We start from the raw sequence: 20,878 nt of genomic DNA, 5'->3' as shown, positions 1-20,878 counted from the left end.
GGAGAGCAAAACAGCTGGTTCAGGAACTGTTGTTTCACACAGCAACGAGGGATCTTCTATAGATTTTTAGATGTTACTGCTAATAAATGCTTATTTCAGTTTCCACTCATAACTTCATGTTCTGCTTGCTATGTAGGCATTGCTTGAGAGTAGTCAACAGACTTAGTTGTTTGAGTGTTGCAGCTTGGCAGATAGTTTTGAACTGTTGAAGGAACTCCATCTTCTTCTTCTATTGAGTTTAAAATCTCTGGACCGATTTCTTGGTGGTGTCCCCACAGGCATTTTGAGAAGACACAATTCTAGCAGCTGAATTATCAGCAGGTCTTCTATTGTAGTATATTTAGCTATAAAATATATAATAAAACACAACTTGTTTCAAGATGTGTTCGGTTTATATTCTTCTGGTATTATACTCTTGAAGGATCAGATTACAGGTTTAGTTTGTTTTTTTTTTTTTTAAATCTACACTGTATTCCCTGTATAACCTGCTGTGCACTTTAAGCCAATTTGCCAAGAAATTATTGCTTCATTTCAAGTGCTGTGATTCAATACCGTTTAACTTGCATCTTGTTTTGAATAACAGTAACTATAACAGACACTTGCTTCTTTTTGTTTGGGTTTTTTGTTGTTTTTTTAACTGCACAATTGTGACATGACTGGTTTCCTGTTTGATTTACAGCACTTAAATATCAAGACACTGACAGATGATGTGGTAAGACAACTTAAGTTTTGCTTTGGCTTTGCTAAGCTAATAACCGTATTGCTGATGCAATAGAAATAACCTTATTGATACAATAAACTGTCTTAATTGTGGAGTTAATTGGCGAACTCACTGAACTGTTAATTATCTGCAACATAGTGCAAATAGCAAAAATCTATGGATGGCTATGAAGTATGCTTTAATCACAGGTAAATGAGCTTAACATTTGTAATTGTGCCAGTTTACATGTGGTATAGTTAAGATATCTGTGATTGCATGTTTAATATTAAAGTTACTTAGGTTGCATGGCTAGCGTAAAATACCATGTCTAACAAACTAACAGTTGTTTGTAAAACTCATTAATGCTTGCTTCACATGATGTTAGGTATATTCACTGTCATGCTAACACTGTGTTTCTCAAACTTCATCTGTCTCTTCACTAGCAGATGAGAGGTTCTGTATCACAAAGCAGACTTCTTTCTTGCTGTTGAAGTTACCTATGTCATTGTCTGTACTGTTCTTTTGTAGGTAAGCATAGTTTTTCTTAAAGTGGATCACTCTACAAAGTCTTTGATTTTACCTGGGAGGTAACATTCTGTAGGCATCTGAAAATCAGCTGTTATGACTTGAGTGCTATACAGAGTTCTTGCTGAAGTACTTCTGTGTATAACTGAGAGCGTAAGTGTAGAGAGTTTTATGCTGAACAACATGTAACATGCTTGTGCTGAGAAACGCTGCTGTTTTCTACGTTAGGATCCAATGGTCTGGTTATTGTTGATAAGGTGTGCAAAGTTAGTATTGCCTCCACCTATCATTCCTGAACTGATTTAAATCACCTGCTCTTTCTTTAGCAGACTTTCATTGGCTGGAAATGGTTGTTAAGAAATCAACCAATGGGTTGATAATACAATCTTGATCCTATAAACTTGTGCTTTATCTCAGAGAGCTGAAGAAATGTTCATAGTTCTCTCAAAGTAAAAGAATTTTTTGGTAACCAGAACTTAATTTTGGTAGCGTCATGTAAGGGTTATAGTCTGGATGCACCAGACTGGATGCACCATAGTCTGGATGCACCAGATCTTGCTGTTTGAAGAGGCTATCTTGCTGCCTTATTACACTTCTCCTTTCCTTAGCCTATTGGACTTGTCTAACTTGTAATGGTAGCCACCATAAGTCATCATGTTTATTGTGTTTGTTGGAATAAGGACAGAGCCTGATAGCTCAGTAGTAAGAAATCATCTTCCCCACTCCTTAAATTTCTCAGAGCATACTGTAGGCCCCTTCACAGACTAAAGAAACTTCACCTGCAAAGCCGTACCAAATTGTCTATATATTTCATATATATTTTTTTAGAAGGAAATGACAGCAGTTTAGTGAAAGGCTAACAGTAAAAAAAAAAAACCCCAAAAAACCCAACCAACAAAACAAAAAAGAACCGGAAACCCCCCACCCTCAAACATTGCAGTGGCATGCACTTTTAAAGGTGGGCATTTTGTTCACTTGCAACTTCGTCTTGGAATGGGTATGTTTTTCCAGCTGACACTTTTTGTCTCTGAGTTTTCTGTTGGTTTAGTCTTTCTGTGTCTGATCTTGGAAACAGCTAATAATAAGTATCTGAGTCCTAGGAAACTTAAGTGTTGCTCAGACCAGAGTGTTTTTGACATTTTATGCCAAGCACAAAAACTGGCAAAGGTATTTTCTCCAAATTCATTTTGTGACAAGGGGGAAAACTGTAGTAATAGAAGATTAAGAAATTGAAGGTTTAAGATTGCTTGATTTTATAGCTTTCAATGAAATATATTATGCTTCTTCTTGTGGGCAATCATTTGCATGTTATCTTGCTCTCTGCTGCATTATGCTTTATGAAATATTTATATTTTATTATTCCCAGTCTGTTTCTTACAAATAGAGTGCTGTATAATGGTAGCCAGGAACTTTTCTTTTAAATTTAGGTAAGTTAGCAACATTTTGAGAGTCCAAAATGCAGACTGTCTTTCAATATTTGATTTGTATTGGATTATTCCTGAGATGCTGATGAATTGTCTACTTCTACTGACAAAAAAAGTTCAGAAACACCTTATTTTTTACATAATCAACACATGCTGCTTTTATCTTATTTGTTTACAAACTATGAAGATAGGAATCTTATTCCACAGAGGAATGGCAAGTAGGTATCTGAGAAATTATCTACCTGCAAGATCACTGTGGAAGCAAGCCTGTTTTCTATCTCAAGTGCTCCACATTCCAACAAATGGTTTGTAAGGCTCGTGAAGATTAAAAAGCCTGCTTATTAACAGAATTTTCTTAAAAATCTTTTGTCTATCTTATGTAGACAAAATTGAAATGTATACTAAAATTCCTTGCAACAAATTTATGTTGACTGATTTCATAGCAATTGCTGTAAAGATAAGAAAGGCTTTATACAGGATTCAGAGTGAAATATGTTCTATGTGTTCAAGATGTGACTGTGCACAGGCCTAAACTCTAAGTTTTCATTTTCTGCCGTTAGTTAAATGATTTGCTCTCAAGAAAGGTAAGATCATCTCTAGGAGATTGAGCGAATTAGGAATAAGAAGTCATGTAATGAAAGGGATTCCTTGTATTTTGGTTTATGCAAGTTTTTCTCTTACTAAAAGCTCTACTGCTACCAGTGGAATTTCTCATATAGTAAGAAGTTAATCTAGTAGAGCAATTTGACTGTCAAAGAAAGAATATAATTTTTTTGATCTTGTGGAGCTTCGAGAAAGAAAAAGATGTTAAGAGGTCTTTGACTCGGAATCACTGGAAATAACTTCTTTGATCTTAGGTGAAGTGAGGGGAAAATAGTGATTTGCTTTTACTTCCAAAGATACTGAAATATATTGATGCAACCCATATTCTCCTGTGTGTTCCCCATCCACTAAGAATAATAATTATTTCAAATGAAGACATAGGATTTGTGCAACTTTGTGTTCTCCTTCCTTCGTTGTCTACATCAGGGTGTTACAGCATACTTTCATGATTGAGCTGTTGGCTACTGTGACTAGAATGGGCTGGCAAAATGTCTGGGAGACTGAGCTATGCTGTAGTACTTGAGCATGCTTTTCAGATGTGAAATTGGGTTTACTGAATATATAAATAGTGGGCAAAAACGTGTGAACTTGAAAATTGAGGGTGGCAGTACTTTTTGTCCTACAGATCTATAAGGCAGAGTGAGAAGGACACCTAGAGAAAGAGCAAAGCTATAACCAGTGCTCTTCATGTCCTCAGACAGGAAATGAAGATTGTGTACCTGTATATTTCATATCAGAACTCTGCTAATAAGTTCTGCCTAGTGATCATCATCAGTGTCTTGATAGTCCATATGTGTATTTTTTCATAAGAATGGGACTGGGAAGGGGAAGAAGGACGACTTCGGTACTTCTAGTAATGCAGTTTAAGCTAAACCAGAAAAGTTCTCGGTTGTCCTTTCTCCTCATGATGAGGTATCAGAAGTAGTGCTACCTCATTTATGGCAAACAACACATTTCATGTAGTCAGGACTTTTCGCTGGTACTGATTGCCTATTGTCTTAGAATAAAGATTTTCCTGTAATACAGTGACATCCTGTAGTATTATATACTCCATAAACTTGTCTTGTGGGGAAGGTTTGCAGTTCATGTGGTGAAGAAAACGAAGATCCAAGCCAGTCGTTACTTTGTACCTTTTTGATGTGGAGACTTTAGGTTAATTTTCTTCTCTAGGAACATTACCATCCCAAAGGGCTGTGACAGAGGATAGTATTTTACCATTTCTGTCTTATGAAATTGGTGTAGATTGATGAGCTTTGTACAGATCGAGAAATGGAATATGAAGAGATACAGTAGTGATTCTTGTTTTAAGGGCATCAAATCTGATGGCTTCAACCTTAATGTGGGAGGAGTTTGCATGACTTGATTTATATGCTTTACATGTTCCAGGCATCACTGTTTGTTGTGCTAAATCAAAGTGCAGGGATCACAGAGCTAGTGCCAGAAACCTCAAATCCACATGGTATTGTGCAGCTGTTGAGTCGGTATGTTAGCTTGGGTCCAGACCGATGCACGTCATGTCTAATATGATAAGCACTGTCTCCAAGAATGAAAAAGAAAGGAAAAGTCAAGGAATCAAAGGCTATGGTGGATGAAGGAACTTCAGTCTTTTGTTTCTTTTACAGCATATCATGAAGTGTATCTTCCGTGGCAAAGCCACTGTACTGTACTACTGCTTACCTTGAAAAAGGATAGCTATTCTGTGAATTATTCTAAGATTTTTTTTCACAAATTCAGGTAATGTTTCAACTGTAAACTCCTTTTGCTGTTGGTTATGACGGGCCCACTTTCATATCCTGCATAAACCTAAGTAATTCTTCCATCTGCTACCTTCTACTTTGGTACAGATGCTATTTTCTTCTACATGCTGGGGTGCAATCACTGCAGTAAATACAGTCTAAACAGTGTTTATAAAGAAATATAGCTTATGTTCGTAATGTTTGTGTACTTAAAATTTATGTTGCTCATGCAGTGATAAGACATTGGATTAGATCCATATACTTTAAGTATGGTTAGCATCCCTTTTTAGATAAAATCCTCTTGTCTAGGTATGTGGAGAGTGTGCATGGTAACTTTTAACTACGGAGACCTACAAGATGTTGCATGCAAGCTTTTACTCCAAATACGGGCAGTAGGAAACATACTTTATAAGCAAAGTCAAAAATACATTTTTAGTCTCATTTTAAGAATCTAATCTGTATACAACAAACAGCTGTTGTTAAGTTGCATTAGTATCAACATTCATAGTCCAAATTATGTCAGTAAAAGTCTCATTAAACACTGTTGGAAGTTGTTCTACAGAAACTCCTAGTATTTATTATTTTTTTTCTGGTGTTGAGCTTATTGTTCCATTGCCTGTTTGGGTCTGAGGGCTTCAGTCTGGATATGGTGAAGAAAGGTAAGACCCAGATTATGTAATGTTTCTGTCCTCGATGTAGGTAATCTCTGCTGCTGAATCATTTCCCTTATTCCCTACCCACTTCCTCTCTGCGTTCGTAAATAAGACCAGCCATGCTAGTTGATTCAGCTTCATTTGCTGGTTTCCAGAACATTCACAAAGCAGAGGTGTTAGTGGCATTCCTCAGAAAATAACTTTTTTTTCTCCTGTTTATGTTATTCTAGGAGTTATCATTGGCAAATGGTTAATCACCTTCAACCTAAATTGCTCAGTTAACTGGAAACTTGAGTGTAAGCACCACAGTTTTAAGAGTTACAACAATAACCTGAAGTAAAATATGATTGAGAATTTATTGTGGTATTTGGCTTTTTACATTTAGTTCAAATTCAACAGTATAAAGCAATTAAAAATCTGCTTTTTAATAGACTATCTGTGTTTATAAGAATGATATTGAATTTATTGTCTGAGAAGGCATCCTGCATATGTCAGTTTTGTGTTAAACCTGACCTCCAGTTGTTAACAGCCTCAAAGTTGGATAGTCCTATGAGAATTCCCTTAGCAAGTCTTGTTCCCTTGGTAGTAGCTGATGCCATCAGGTTTTTCTGTGGATGTCCCATTCTCCTCTGACCGGCTGTCCTCTGTTCCTGAGAAAGGCCTTGAATCAAGGGCAGAGTGAAGCACTGGCAGAACTAGGGAATTCTTTTAGTGATCATGAATGTGGTTACACGTGCATGTGTTGGATTTTATTTTTGAGGAATTTCTTAATATAGCAATAGATGATCTGATGTGCTAATTGGGGCAGGGGGTGAGGGTGAAGGAATGAGGGAGGCAGGACAGCAGGGAAGTAATACCTTTCATTCCTGCATGCATAGCGGCTCTGTTAAGAGGTGATTTCTTGATAAGGTGTTGAGCCGGAAGTTAGTCTAGCAATAACTATACCATTAATTCCTGTGTTATCAAGTGTGTAAGTTCAATAGACAATATAGTCTTACAGAGAACGGTATATAAGAAGTCTCCACTAAGATCAAAATGAGAGCACAAATAGATGTGCTTTCTAGGGAACTGATTGGAAAGTGTGACAAGCCAGAAAGTTTTTATTGTGGATCTCTTTGTAACTTTGATTTTCAGGTCCGTGGTGTGTGCATAAAACCACTTTCTTATTTCATAGGCTCTCAGTGGAATAATAGCCTATGAAATAAGAACCAAATAAAACTTCACCATTTATCCTGTGATAGTTGCTTCGTTTTGGATCTTACAGCTATTTTTCTCACTATCAGTGGTTCAAATTCTGATACTCAATTCACAGTCAGTCCGAAATCAACTCTGAGGGGGTGAATGCTGCTTATCTAGGCTTGTCATTTTATCTCTTTCCTTAGTACTACGTATCATAGCTTTCTATATATTTTCAGAATGTCTAGGATACGGTTAATTGTTTCAAACAGTGAAGGAGATCAATGTATAATGCTTGATAGCAAGTTTGTGGGTTTTAAGCCTGTTTGAACTAGATGATCTTGAGGGTCTATGAATGATTCTAGTAACGTAAGTAGCAAAAATTGTTCCTATGCTAAGAATATCTGATCTTATTGGCAAGGTGGCTATGAATGCGTGAGCTCTGTTGTGTTAAAAATAAATCTTTCCTTCTGTGAGGGAAGGAAAATGTAAGGGGGGAAAATGAATTCTGTAACCCACCAGAGGTGAGGCTGCTATAGCTCCATGTCCTCCAGGCCCATCCAGTAGCGAGGCTGAGGCACCTGCACAAACACATGCATGTAACATGTATGTATATGCATGGCAGGCCACCTAGACAGCACCATGGGTATCATCCTGTTACCCTCTTTGGCTGATGAGGATCCATTAGTGGGAAACATCTCCAATGTGAATCTCTCCAGTAGGCGGGTTCACAAGCTCACTACCTGGTCTGGCCCCCATATCCCAGACTTCCCTGTGTCTGGCACCTGGCTCACATGAGACCCTGAGGTTGCAGGCTCACTCCGGTTGTTGATATAGACCTCACTCATGGACAGACACGCACATGCCCACGTACGTGGGCACGTACACATACAGAGGTCTTGGGCAGCTGGTGGGGCTCCCCTGGTCGCTCTAATAAGCAACTCCCCTTGTGGCCTTTTCTTTAGAAACTCAGATGTGTACACATAGACAAAAATCTCCATCAGTTGGCCAGGATTCTCCTCACTCCTGTAGAAGTTGAACTCCCCCAATGTCTACTCCTTAGACACGGACAGAGGTGGATTTCCCAACTGGCATGCCCCCATATACCCCTGAGCCTATGGTCTCTCTGGCAGCTCTCCAGAACTTCTCTTATCCCTCTTCTAGCCAGCTCCTTCGGTCCCCTTCCCTTACAGATACATATTCCCTTGTTCTCTGGCCACTTCGCCCTTTCACTGGCTTCGTAAGTGCTAGTGATCATTCACTCACCACTCTCACTCATTCTGGTTGCTGGCACCATGCACACAACTGAGGTCCTACTCAAGTTGCTGGTACTTAAGTTCACTCACTCTGGTCTCTCCAGCTGCTGGTCTGTGGTCCCTCTGACACATAGTTTGATCTCGTTGCTTACACATGGGCCTCCATACCACATGTGCACACAAAGTAGAGCATCTCACCCAGGAAAATATTTGGAAATAAAATTTAATAAGATAGGACATACTGTGCTGTTTATGTATGGGGTATGGCCAGACAAGAGTACTAACTAGCAAACTGTTTAGACACAACTAGCCCTATTTATCCCCTTATCTTATCATTTTCCCATGCTTATAGAATCTTCATGATTGGAAAGGACCTTTGAGATCATCGAGTCCAACCATATGCACACAAAAAAACCCCCTACAATCTCTGCCACTAGAGCATGCCCTGAAGTGCCACATCTAGACATTTCTTAAACGCCTCTAGGGATGGTGACTCAGCCACCTCCCTGGGCAGGCTGTTCCAGTGCCTGACCACTCTTTCAGGAAAGTAATTCTTCCTCATATCTAATCTAAACCTCCCCTGCCGCAACTTCAGAACATTTCCTCTGGTCCTGTCCTTATTCACCTGGGAGAAGAGGCCAACACCCACCTCTCTCCAGCCTCCTTTCAGGTAGTTGTAGAGGGCAATGAGGTCTCCCCTCAGCCTCCTCTTCTCCAAGCTAAACATGCCCAGCTCCCTCAGCCTCTCCTCATATGACCTGGTCTCCAGACCCCTCACCAGCCTGGTAGCTCTCCTCTGGACACACTCCAGCACTTCAATGTCCCTCTTGTACAGAGGGGCCCAGAACTGAACACAGTACTCAAGGTGAGGCCTCACCAGTGCCGAGTACAGAGGCCCCATCACTTCCCTGCTCCTGCTGGCCACGCTATTCCTGATGCAAGCCAGAATGCTGTTGGCCTTCTTGGCCACCTGGGCACACTGCTGCCTCATGTGAAGCTGGCTGTCCACCAGCACCCCCAGGTCGTTTTCTGCTGAGCGGCTTTCCAGCCACTCTTCCCCAAGCCTGTAGCGTTGCTTGGGGTTGTTGTGACCGAAATGCAGGACCCGGCACTTGGCCTTATTAAACCTCATACAGCTGGCCTTGGCCCATCAATCCAGCCTGTCCAGATCCCTCTGTAGAGCCTTCCTACCCTCAAGCAGATCAACACTCCCACCTAGTTTGGGGTCGTCTGCAAACTCACTGAGGGTGCACTCGATCCCCTCATCCAGATAATTGATAAAGATATTAAAAAAAACTGTCCCCAAAACTGAGCCCTGAGGGACACCACTGGTGACCGGCCGCCAAGAGGATTTCACCCCATTAATCACAACTCTCTGGGCATGGCCATCCAGCCAGTTTTTAACCCAGCGGAGAGTACACTTGTCTATGCCATGATTCGCCAGCTTCTCCAGGAGAATGCTGTGGGGGACGGTGTCAAAGGCCTTACCAAAGTCCAGACAGACAACGTCCACAGCCTTCCCCGCATCCAGAAGGTGGGTCACATGGTCATAGAAAGAGATCAGGTTGGTTAAGCAGGACCTTCCTTTCCTAAACCCATGCTGGCTGGCCCTGATCCCTTGGCTGCCCTGCACTTGCCGTGAGGGCTCACTCAAGATGATCCTCTCCATGATCTTTCCTGGTGCCGAGGTCAGGCTGACAGGCCTGTAGTTCCCCAGATCCTCCTTCTGACCCTTCTTGTAGATGGGCGTCACATTAGCCACCCTCCGGTCATGTGGCACCTGCCCTGTTGACCAGGATTGTTGATAAATGATGGAGAGAGGCTTGGTGAACTCTCCCGCCAGCTCCCTGAGTACTCTTGGGTGAATCTCATCTGGCCCCATAGACTTATGTGCATCTAGGTGCAGAAGCAGATCATTGACTACTTCTTCCTGGATTATGGGTGGGTTGTTCTGCTCTCCATCCTTATCTTCCAGCTCAGGAGGCTGAACACCCTGGGGATGCTGGTCTGAGTATTGAAGAAGGAGGCAAAGTAGGCATTAAGTATCTCAGCCTTCTCCTCATCATTGGTTGCAACTTTCCCCCCAGCATCCAGTAAGGGATGGAGATTCTCTCTGGCTCTCTTTTTGTTGATGTATTTATAAAAACTTTTTTTTGTTGTCCTTTGTTAGTGGCCAAGTTCCAATGCTTGTACCTCTCCAAATCAGAGATGCATCCTTTTTCCTTATTTCCCTGAAACATTGCAAAAGAAGCCTTGCAGAATCCAAAAATGTTTTTCCTCTTCATCCCATAACGTGTCTTATATCCCTAAGCAGTAACACCCCTGCGCCTGATAGGTGGTCTGTTCTGATCCTGTTGACTCAAGGGGAGGGTGTCAGACCTGGACCACAGGGCAGCGGCTTTGCTGGGATACCCTTGGGAGGAGCCTGGACAGTATGTCCCTTCCTCTGAATCGTTAACTTGTGTTCCTCCCGCCTGCTGTTGTGCCTCTATGTTCATCTGGGCTTGGAGAGATAAGCCTTTGGTGGGCTAATAGCTCCTGTGATGACTTTGCTAAGAGACAGGTAAAAGTATTATTTGGGTTCCAACACCCACCATTGTCTTTCTGTGCTCTTTTGTTTGTGTGCAGAGGAGCTTTTTAGCACACAGCCTTAAGAGACAATTCTTTCCTTTAGTCTTGGTCCTGCTGCTGCACGCATCTCCTTTCCTTTTGTCTTTCATACAGATAATGGGCATTGAAGAAAACTTTACATATGTCCTGTGTCAGTTGCTTGCTTTCAAGTAATTTCTTTAATGTGGCTGTGTTTAAAAATATTCGTTAGATATTAAATCCCTATGGGATTTGAATATTGCTCTGACAGTACCACCTTTGAAATAAACAGTTGTGTTTTCTTGTACTACTAGTAATAGAAAAGCACAGCTTGGATCTCTTTGGCACTGCAGGCATCACTCTTTTATATTTAAAGTCCCATGTGAACTTAATCATTCACTCACATATATTGTCTGCCAAGTGATTATTGAGAAAACTTTTCCCCGTGCAGATGCTGTCGCCACTGTTATTGTGTAGATACAGTAACTTGCTTTGCACGTCATAAACTACTAGAGCTGGTCAGTAGAGCTTGGCTGCCGAATTTCTGAAGCCACAGAGCTTTGTGATGGAGCAGAGCAGTGGAAGAAAACACTACCGTAAGACAGTTTTATACTCTATTACAGTAGAAGGGAGCCATAATAGAGTTTCTGCCAAGGCTCCCTGAGAATCTTCAGACTGGTAAATGTAAAACGCTACTGAAGAGCAGTTTCGTGGTAACTCATGTTCACGTGTTGACCATGGTTTACTTTTCACTGTGTTTCAGTTCTGGCGTTAAGATTTTGTTTCAGTTGCCTTCCTGGTTTTGTCTTGTAGAGAATGCAAACTGGCAGAATAAAGTACACTGCTTTATAGATGTTCAAGTCTCTGGTGGTAGGAGGCATAAGACATAAAAGCTGAAATATATGCAAACATGTCATTGCTTTAAATTCAAGTTTATGAGAAAAGACTCTTCATGCCTCTCATGCTGGGGGATGTAGTCGTAGGAATGAGAACTGTGAATTATATCTTCAATAGCTTCTGTGCTGTCCTAATTAATTTTTGTTTATCTTTTCCCTCCTCTTCTTCTTCTCTCCCACCTTAAAAAGTAACAAAACTAACCAGACCAAAACCCCTGCCTTTTGACCAAAAAAGATTTAGGACTGTATTGGTTGGTTTTTTTGCTAACAGAGTAGTAGTGTATCTGCGTTATTTCTAGAATTAGGCTTACCTTTGGATAGGAAACTTCTACCTTCAACGTTTTTTCCTCTTTAGAGTTAACTTTTCTTTTTAGTTACTTTCACTTCTTTCAATATCACGTAATTTTTAAACTTCAGACCACTATGGGCAGGTAATTTTTTTTTTTTTTTTTTTTTTACAATTTAGAAGAAATGTTGGGTTTTTTTTTAGAACAAATAGTTTTTAATGAATATTTCTGCAATATTTTTATACTCAGTATTTAATTTTTTTTTTTTTTTTTCTTTTTAGACTATGTATCTGAAGTATAGTTTTCCTCATCTTTGGTGACACTGTGCTATGATGATAGGAATTGATTGTTGTTTGAATAAAGACTCCCTGTTATGTTTTTGTTCAGTGTATTAAAAAAACCAATTCAATCTTTCTCCTTTCAATGCCCAGAAATATTTAATTGCCTTTGAACTCTTAACTCTGGATAATCTACTCTGAGTTCCATCAGTGCATCAAAACAGATATTAGTTTGGAGAATTCCAAAGAAACTTTACTGACTGTGGAAATACTTTGTATAAAGACCATACGAAGCCCTGTTTATTCCTTGGTTAATTTTAATGTTGGGCCTACAAAGACCTTAAGGGAAAAGTTTATCCCTTTAAAAAAATTGTTGTCCTAAAGCACTGTTTCTGTATGGATCTGTATGTATTTATTGGTAATATAAATACAAAAAGAGGGCAGACATCTTTAGAAAAGACAGAAGGTCAAACCTGCTTTAAACTGCAGTGACAGTTTGTATCAAAGCTAACTTTAGATATTCCCCATTGGTTAGCCTGGTTTAAAATATTTTTAATGTAACATGGAAGATTATTGAGCTATATTTTTGCAGTTTCCTCCTGTATCACTTGGATCGCCAGCAGCATCAGTGGTAGATTTCATTACAACCAAGCAATGAAATTTCTATTCTTTCTGTATAGTGCTTTCTGTGGACCATGAAATTATTCGCATGTATGGAATATTGAGAGATACTAACTTTTTGAAGCACTATCAATGCATAATTTAAAAGAGAAGTGTACGTAGAATACCCACACTGTACTGCTGTGCAGGTCTTGTGAATTTCCTTTTTTAAATCTATGGAAATCTTATTTTTAGGCTACATTGTTTTAAATAATTTAAAGTGATTTGTTTGACACACGTTTAAATGTGCTTATAATCCTAGTATCTCACTTTTATCTTGCATGTTCTGCCTAATCAAATGTATTCTAAGAGCATGCTTCCCTCCTCTAGAACAAGGATTTGGTGAATACGAGGAATATGAATGTTATGGCCTAATCAGTAATGTTGCAAAACATCTACTATACACATTCAAGAGGAGCTTAAAAACAAAGCATAAACTAAAAATGTGAACAAGTGAAAGGAAGTGAAATACAACTTTTCAGGGATGAACTGGCTCTCATCCCTGGAATGGTGCTGCCTGTTCCCAGTGGAGCAAGAGGAGTTCTGGGACTTTCATGGCAGAGACTAGGGTGGTTCTGCCTGGCCAGAACTGCTATTGCTGCTGCTTTGTGGAGCAGTGGAAGGAAGAAGGGACATTTGGGGAACATGGAGTGTAAGGAAGGGGCTGAGACTTCTCAGGAGAGATGGGTAAGGGGTGTACGGTACGCTTCTCTTAAACCTAAATTAGTCAATTTTCTGCTGACTGACCCATGGGCTGAAATCTTTTATTTCAGCCAAAGTGTCTTACTTCTACGCCTGCTTCAGGTCTGTGTATGGAGAGTCTTCACATATAATGGCTTGTTTCTTAGGTTACACGCTTGATAGTGAACAGTGGGGTATGGAGAAGCTACCGGCTAACTTTGAAGCAGGTGTGCTGCCTTTCATCAGTGCTCTGTGAAAGCCATTGTTTGAGGAGAAAAATATCATATAATATGATTTTTTTAAGATTCCAGTCTAGTCATTGCAGTTTGCAATCTGGCTTCATCCTCCCATGCTTGCCATAGACTTCTGATTTTAAGGACAGGAAGGGAAGTTGCTGTCTGGTCAAGATGCAAGCTGGTTTTTGCCACTGATGACTCTACACTTCACATCCAATGATGTTACCCTCCCTTTTGCTTTTGTTGCATTCTCTTTCTTCCTGGGTCTTGCCTATGCAATTATTCATGTAGAGTGTGCTTTCCTCATTGCCTGTGGGTTTGATGTGACACTGAAGGGCCCCATCATCCATGCTGAGCTCTTTTATGTTTATGCTATATTAATTTTCTGCTTTTGCATGTTATACAACCATCTGTTTGTGAGTGGCTTACAATCTATTTCTATGTTCCAAAAACTGTTCCCTTTCAATTTTGAACAGGAAGAATTAAAGTCTTTTTGTTTTTCCTCTAAACCTCTCTTTATGGGTGTCTAATAGTCAATTCTTGCTCTGAGTGGAACACTTGTACCCAATTTTTGCTACTAATTTTCTTTGCTCTCTCTGATCTTAATTCCACAGGCGCTATAATAACTTTACTTGTCATTTAGTTTAGTAACTTTGATGTACTTATTAAGTCATATCTCAAGATACTTATCTTCAAGATATACTGAAGCCTCAGAATATTTTTGCATAGCATTTCAAAGATGTAAGTCTATTGATATGGTGAAAATCTTGTCCAAAATCTCTCATATATCAAATGCTACCGTAACTTCTTCTGTGTTGACAAGTGTAATATTGCTGTTCACATCTGTTCAAAAGGCTGCTACAAAGATGATTAAGATTTAGCACATCTCATTGAGTACGTCAGCTGCTTTTGTGTTCTGTTGGTCCTTGCCCATTTACATTAGGATGCACAAGCTCTAACAATAAAAATGTTTAAAATTTCCCTAAGTCTTTACTGAAAAGTTGATAAATATCTAACCAGTAAAAAAACCCATAGCCCGAACCACTTTTCCAAAGAATTTTTTGCGGCTTTTTGAAAGGGTAAAGTCAGAGTGATTGTCTTGTGTTGATGATAAGTCTAAGGATTATTCATGAAACCATGAGTGTATCCTACTTAACTTTAATAGAGGAACTGATGGTTTTTATGCTTCTCGTAGATGAATGTCTAAATAATTGGAGCACAAAAAGGCACTAAGTTTTGGATAACATAATCCAAATAAAAATCAGTAGAACACCGTCTTAGTTATGCTAACTTGTCTTTTAATAAATTTGCATATCTGTATATTCTATTACAATGTCAGGAGTACGGCTGTTTCAGAGTAACAAAAAAACATTTAAAAACTATGCTTTTAGTAAATAAGTCTGCTTTTTCATATTCTACAGGTAATGGTTGGGAAGAACTCTTCATAAATTGGTTTTGTAGATATCTCTTCCTCCAAACTTTCCATAAAATTCTCATGTTCTGCATGATTTCTCCATAATGTAATGGGATTCTGGTCCGTTAACTCAAGTGCTAAGGCAACTGACTGTTATATGTATCTTTAGGAAAACCCTTTAAAATAAGACAGTTAAGGAACAGTGAAGGTACTACAGAAAAATAAGGATGTTTAGCTTCCAAGAACACCCATCTTAATTAGGGTTATGTAGAATGGAAACAGCATGTGATATGTTATACCTTTTCTGTTTTCAGTTGGATAGATTTGCCAGTATAAGAATTCCAGGAAGTAAAAAGGAAAGACCTCCTCTGCCACATATGAAGCAGTCACATTCTACAGATTGGTCATCTACATCTATGGATGCGGAGGATTTTGCTCCAAAACCCCTGTCAGAAAGAGAAATCATAGCGCTGTTTGAAAAAATGATGGTAAGAGTCTTATGCTGATTTCTTTTACTTAAAGAATGGCAACATGGCTAACTGGCAGGTGGAGCCTTCTTCCGTGCATGTGTCCTAATCTTTACCTAAATTATTAATATTGTTATTGTTGTGAGTTGTAATTATGTGGTTTTTAGGGTGTTTCCCAGGGGACAAAGTTTTTGAATTAATTTGACAGGATTTTGCTCCAAATATATTTAAAATGGAAACAAAAGGTTTCTGATTATTAGAACTGAGATTGCGCAACAGATTTGAGAAGGAACAAGAAATGGGGAATCCTGCTTTCTTTCAAGATGAACTGAAACTTTTACAAAGGGATTTTATGCCTTTGGATGTCACAGCAGGATTTTGTTCTGAACTTGCATGCCGTGTCACTCTTGCACAAAAAAGACTTAAGGCTCTTGCTTCCAAAGCAGCATTTGTCTTCACATGCAGTCTCAAATTGCTTCCTTCCTTAGCTGTCATCATTGCTGTGCTACGAAAGAGCAGTCACTTGCTGGAAATTTCATGTGGCATTGGTACCACCTCAACAGGTGGGGGTTTTTGTCATGATGATGATGACATTTTGGGCAATCGAAAACTAACGTGGACTAGCCATGAGAGAACGGAGTGACTGCAATCTGAAGAGCACAGGAGGACATTAACAAGGAGAATGATGCCTAGGTTATTCTTTCTCTGTCTCGCAGCAAGTAACAAGTAACTTTTGAAACACAAAGGGACTACCAGGGGCTGGGGTGCGGAGGAAATTAAATGTGCTGTCAGAGAAGTACCTTTATGGAATTTGTAATTCCTAGTACTCAATAAATTTAGTTTAGTTTTGAAGATGCTTCTGTAGAACTGTTGAAAGCTATGACTGAGAGAGAGGATTCAGCATTTTCATGGTTAAGCTGATGAAGGGGGAGACTAATTTACTGTTACCAACCTTTATATTTGCACTTGTTCTCACATAGTCCATTTTTCTTGGTATACCTCAGTATCTAGGATATTTTACTTCTGTTAAGAAATTTTACTGTAAATAGTAGTTGCTCAAATGTCGGGAAATGGGAGAGTTTTTTAAAAATAAAACTTGAATGCCTCCATGCGCACACTCCCTGCTACATAAGTGTAGGTTGTATTTCTCTACCATCCCACAGAGATTCTGGTATAGGATAGTACGTGATGTTGAGACTACACCATAAAAAATGGAAACTTTCAATAAATCCTCAGAAACATACTACTGTGTGTCTAGGTAAACAGAAGTGCTTATATCTGTGTATTCTGAAGCAATTAATTCCAATTCTATAACTACTTTGTAAAAATATGTTAAAGTAATGATGACATCCTGGATAATTTGAATACGTTCCTAGTTTTGTTGAATAAAAAGCACTTAAACTGTCTTTGATAAACTACTTTATCAGTGTTATTTTAGCTATAACATGTAATACAGAAAGGATTCTTCAAATTATCCACACTTGAATGGACTGGAATAAAACTAGTTTAGTCACAGTAGATTACATAGCTAATTATATATTTTAGCCTCTAGTTTGCTGTTCTGATCAAATTAAGTGATTTGGCGCGTTGGGGGTGACATTTTCAATGTTGTAGCTGGGCTTTTAGAGATAATTTTGCACAAAATAAAAATAGTCAATTTGTTAGTACTGAAGGCAGCAGTTTCTAAATCCTGAAGTTTTACTGGATGGATTAAATTACTCTTTGGGTTTTCCTGGGTACGTACTGCTTCCTTAGAATCGTAGAATGGTTTGGGTTGGAAGGGACCTTACCTAGTTCCAACCCCCCTGCCATGGGCAGGGACACCTCCCACTAGACCAGGTTGCTCAAAGCCTTATCCAGCCTGGCCTTGAACACTTCCAGGGATGGGGCATCTGCAGCTTCTCTGGGCAACCTGTTCCAGTGTCTCACCACCCTCACAGTAAAGAATTTCTTCCTAATATCTAATCTAAATTTCCCCTTTTCCGGTTTAAAATCGTTACACCTTGTCCTATTGCTATACTCCCTGATAAAGAGTCCCTCCCTATCTTTCCTGTAAGCCCCCTGTAGGTACTGGAAGCCTTCTATAAAGTCTCCCTGGAGCCTTCTCTTCTCCAGGCTGAACAACCCCAACTCTCTCAGCCTGTCTTCATAGGAGAGGTTCTCCAGCCCTCTGATCATCTGCATAGCCCTAAAATTCTTTCTCACAAGTTCTATTCAGTGGTATCCTGCGTGGTTTTGATGGCAAAAGTTATGAAAGAGTTCATAAAACCACACTGTTAAAGCTAGTTATTAACTGTCATTTAGTTCCCTTCATTTCTGTTAGCACTGCTAGGAAAATAGCCATGTGAAATGACTTATTTTCCAAAGAGTTGTTGCTCACCTGTAGAGTAACTTTAAATGATTTAAGAAGAAATAAAAGAATGGAGTTGAAGTATTTTATAAACTAAGCCACATCTGATACGCCCCTTATACCACTGAATACTTCTAATCTTTATAAATCAACTGCTTTAATGAAGTTTTATTAGTTAAAAACAACAACAAATAAATGGCTTTTTACTGCACAGCCAGTTTCCTATAAATAAACCTGCCGTTACATCTAGGATTATGGAATATAGTTTGTACTGATAGGTTTCTTACTTCCCCCCCCTTTTTTTAAAAATGGGATTAGAAATTAGATTTTTTTTTTTTTTTCAGGAAAAACAAGTCTTTTTTTCTCTTTGTTATTTAAGTTCAGATGTTATTTTTCAGAAAACATAAATGAGCAAATCTGAAAGAAGTGCAAAACTGCTTTAAACAGAAGAATGAACTTTGCAGTAGCTACAGGCTAACGTGAGAAACTTTTTTTGGCGTTTATTTTTCCTCACCCTTCGGTAGGATATACATGCATTTCGGTGGTGTTACAAAAAAAACCAAACGTAGGGCATATTCCAGGCAAGGTACTGAAGATGCGATAACTCTCAGAAAACATCAAGAGAGACCTAGCCATATACTTTTGTGAGACTTAAAATGGAATACTTGTGTGGTTTCAGTGGTTTTACATATCTGTTTCTGTAGGTTTTAAAAATACAATTTAAGTATTAAATAAAATGCAGCTACCGTTATTAAATATACATGTAAAGTGTATTTTCATGTGAAGCCTGCATTGGTATACAGTTGTATTCCTGTGGAAAGGAATCCTGAGGCACAGTGTTCCAAAGACATTTACTGGAACTTGCAGAAAAAAAAATATCTGGTAATGTCAAGCTGGACTTCATTCTAGTAATTTTAGTATGGGTTGTCACGTGCGTATCTCAACAGATGTGTTGCCTGGTAATAACAATAGTCATAAATATGTTGTTGTGCATTTAATAGAAGGTAATTAATCAAACTGAAATATTACAGAAAATGAGAAATACCTGTAAAAAGATAGGATAACAAATGAAAGGCTAGAGGGAATACTACTATTGTAGTATTTTTGTCAATCTGACTTGATTTCGATTTCCTCCTCTCCCTCCCCACCCCATGAGTGTCAGCTGAAAATAACTGCAGTAATTCTTGCTAAGCTTGAGTGACCATAGTAATGCTGTGTTCTCATCTGTATGTGTGCCTAAATTGTTTCTTAAAGCTTTTTCTTTTTTTGTGTGTTTTACCTCCAGCATGATAGGAAATGTCACTTCTCACAGATGTGGAGCTGATTACAATGATCAGAGCATTTTTAGGTTTAGAACAGTAGAAGTCCCTGTGTCAGAAATGTCAATGAATAGCTGCTGTGTGGCTTTGAATGTGGTTCTACATCTGCTCTTTTTGACCTCTGGGTTTATGTTGGAATGAATGAATTGTGATGATGTTTTCATAACTGATGAAGGTGTTGATTTAATGATCAAATCATCAAGAATTTGGGCCTTACCTATTGCAAAGGTGAATATTATTTTGTGAACTACTCTCAGGGCAAAGCAGATTCCACTGCCCAGGATTAAGTATTTGGGACCTGAGGAACAGAATTATGGAACAAATGGATATATCACTAAAAAGATCGTTCTAAGAGACCGGTTTGGGTACATGTGGAAATGTTTTAGGAAGTGTTAAATAATGCTTTTCCATAGTTTAGTGCGCATTTGTGTGTGAAACAGTGATTTCTAAGAAGAGATTATGCTAGTAATGGTTGTGATGCACTTGTTTATCCTGGCATAGTTGACTGGTTTTTTTAGTCCGAGTTGCTAGGGAAGATGGATAAAGATTTTTATGGTTTTAAGTAATATCTAATTTATGAAAAGTTGTTTGTATAACAGCTTTCAGTTGCTCAAGTTCATGGTTTTGTGTCTTTAAAGTCAGTCTCTGATAGCTAAACAGCTGTGTTGCTGGATGACATTTAAAATTTTTCCCCCTCCTTTTTTTTTCCTCACATTGTAGGAAGATATGAATTTAAATGAAGACAAGAAGATGCCATTGAGAGAAAAGGATTTTAATACCAAAAAAGAAATGGTGATGCAATATATTAGCACTGCTTCGAAGTCTGTAAGTAAATTTCTCTGAAAACACCAAAGATTACTTAATGTTTCCATTATTTCCTATTGATGAGAAAAAGTAATTAATGCATATTACATTCTTTTGATTAAAAATGTTTGTGTCTGAGAAAAAAAAAAGTTAAAGGGCGGTATCTCATTATTTTACAAGCTGCAATGAAAGATATTCACTTGTACTCGAGGTGTGTCTTCTGTACACAGAACAGCATTTCTTTTTGGTAAAGGTATGGCGAGTGGAGGTGGAAAGATTCTGCAGAAAGCTTCTTGGAAAAGTTTGATGTGAATATTTTTTTGTTTCTAGTACTGTTTAAAAAGAATTCCTTAACTGATTAGCCTTTTTCATACTTGACTTCAGTACAGAATTCATGTTGTGATGCTATGTAATAGTTGATAAAGTTTTGCACATGAACACAATTAGTGTCTGTTTTTTACTTATCATAATAATTACCTGTTGTTTTAGAGAAATGCAAGGAGTTGCGTACTGGGCAGTTTAAGGATTAAGTTGGCAGAAGAAAAACTACTGTAGTTTTTGAAAAGTGGGGACTGACTCCAGTGTTATATGCTGCAGTGTTAATATTGTCCTCAGACCTTTTGATTGGTTTAGAGTTCATATATTTGATTCTTTGACTCTAACTGCTCCATGCCTGTAGAGATATCAGTAAAAATGTCCCATAGTAATTATAACTAAATACTGAGAAAAGAAGACATTAAATATAGTAATTTAAATGAGATTTTTATCTTATTGTCTACTTTAAATTATGTACCTTATTAGTGTAATGTTCTAGCACTTCTAGG

At 38.6% G+C, this 20,878-nt stretch overlaps 1 protein-coding gene across 2 annotated transcripts in view; it reads left to right on the top strand.

The window, feature by feature from the left end:
- Positions 1 to 20,878, top strand: part of DIAPH3 (diaphanous related formin 3) — a 245,282-nt gene that overhangs the window by 9,978 nt on the left and 214,426 nt on the right. The window contains exons 2-4 of one of the 2 annotated variants that reach the window (XM_054208736.1): positions 680 to 712; positions 15,429 to 15,602; positions 19,971 to 20,075. In XM_054208736.1, coding sequence (XP_054064711.1) covers positions 680 to 712; positions 15,429 to 15,602; positions 19,971 to 20,075 — 312 coding nt within the window. The remainder of the gene's footprint in view (positions 1 to 679; positions 713 to 15,428; positions 15,603 to 19,970; positions 20,076 to 20,878) is intronic. The other variant, XM_054208726.1, reaches the window with a different exon arrangement.

This window comes from Rissa tridactyla, chromosome 1, assembly GCF_028500815.1.
Source record: "Rissa tridactyla isolate bRisTri1 chromosome 1, bRisTri1.patW.cur.20221130, whole genome shotgun sequence".
Classification (NCBI taxonomy): domain Eukaryota; kingdom Metazoa; phylum Chordata; class Aves; order Charadriiformes; family Laridae; genus Rissa; species Rissa tridactyla.
This window is presented reverse-complemented; position numbering and strand designations above follow the sequence as displayed.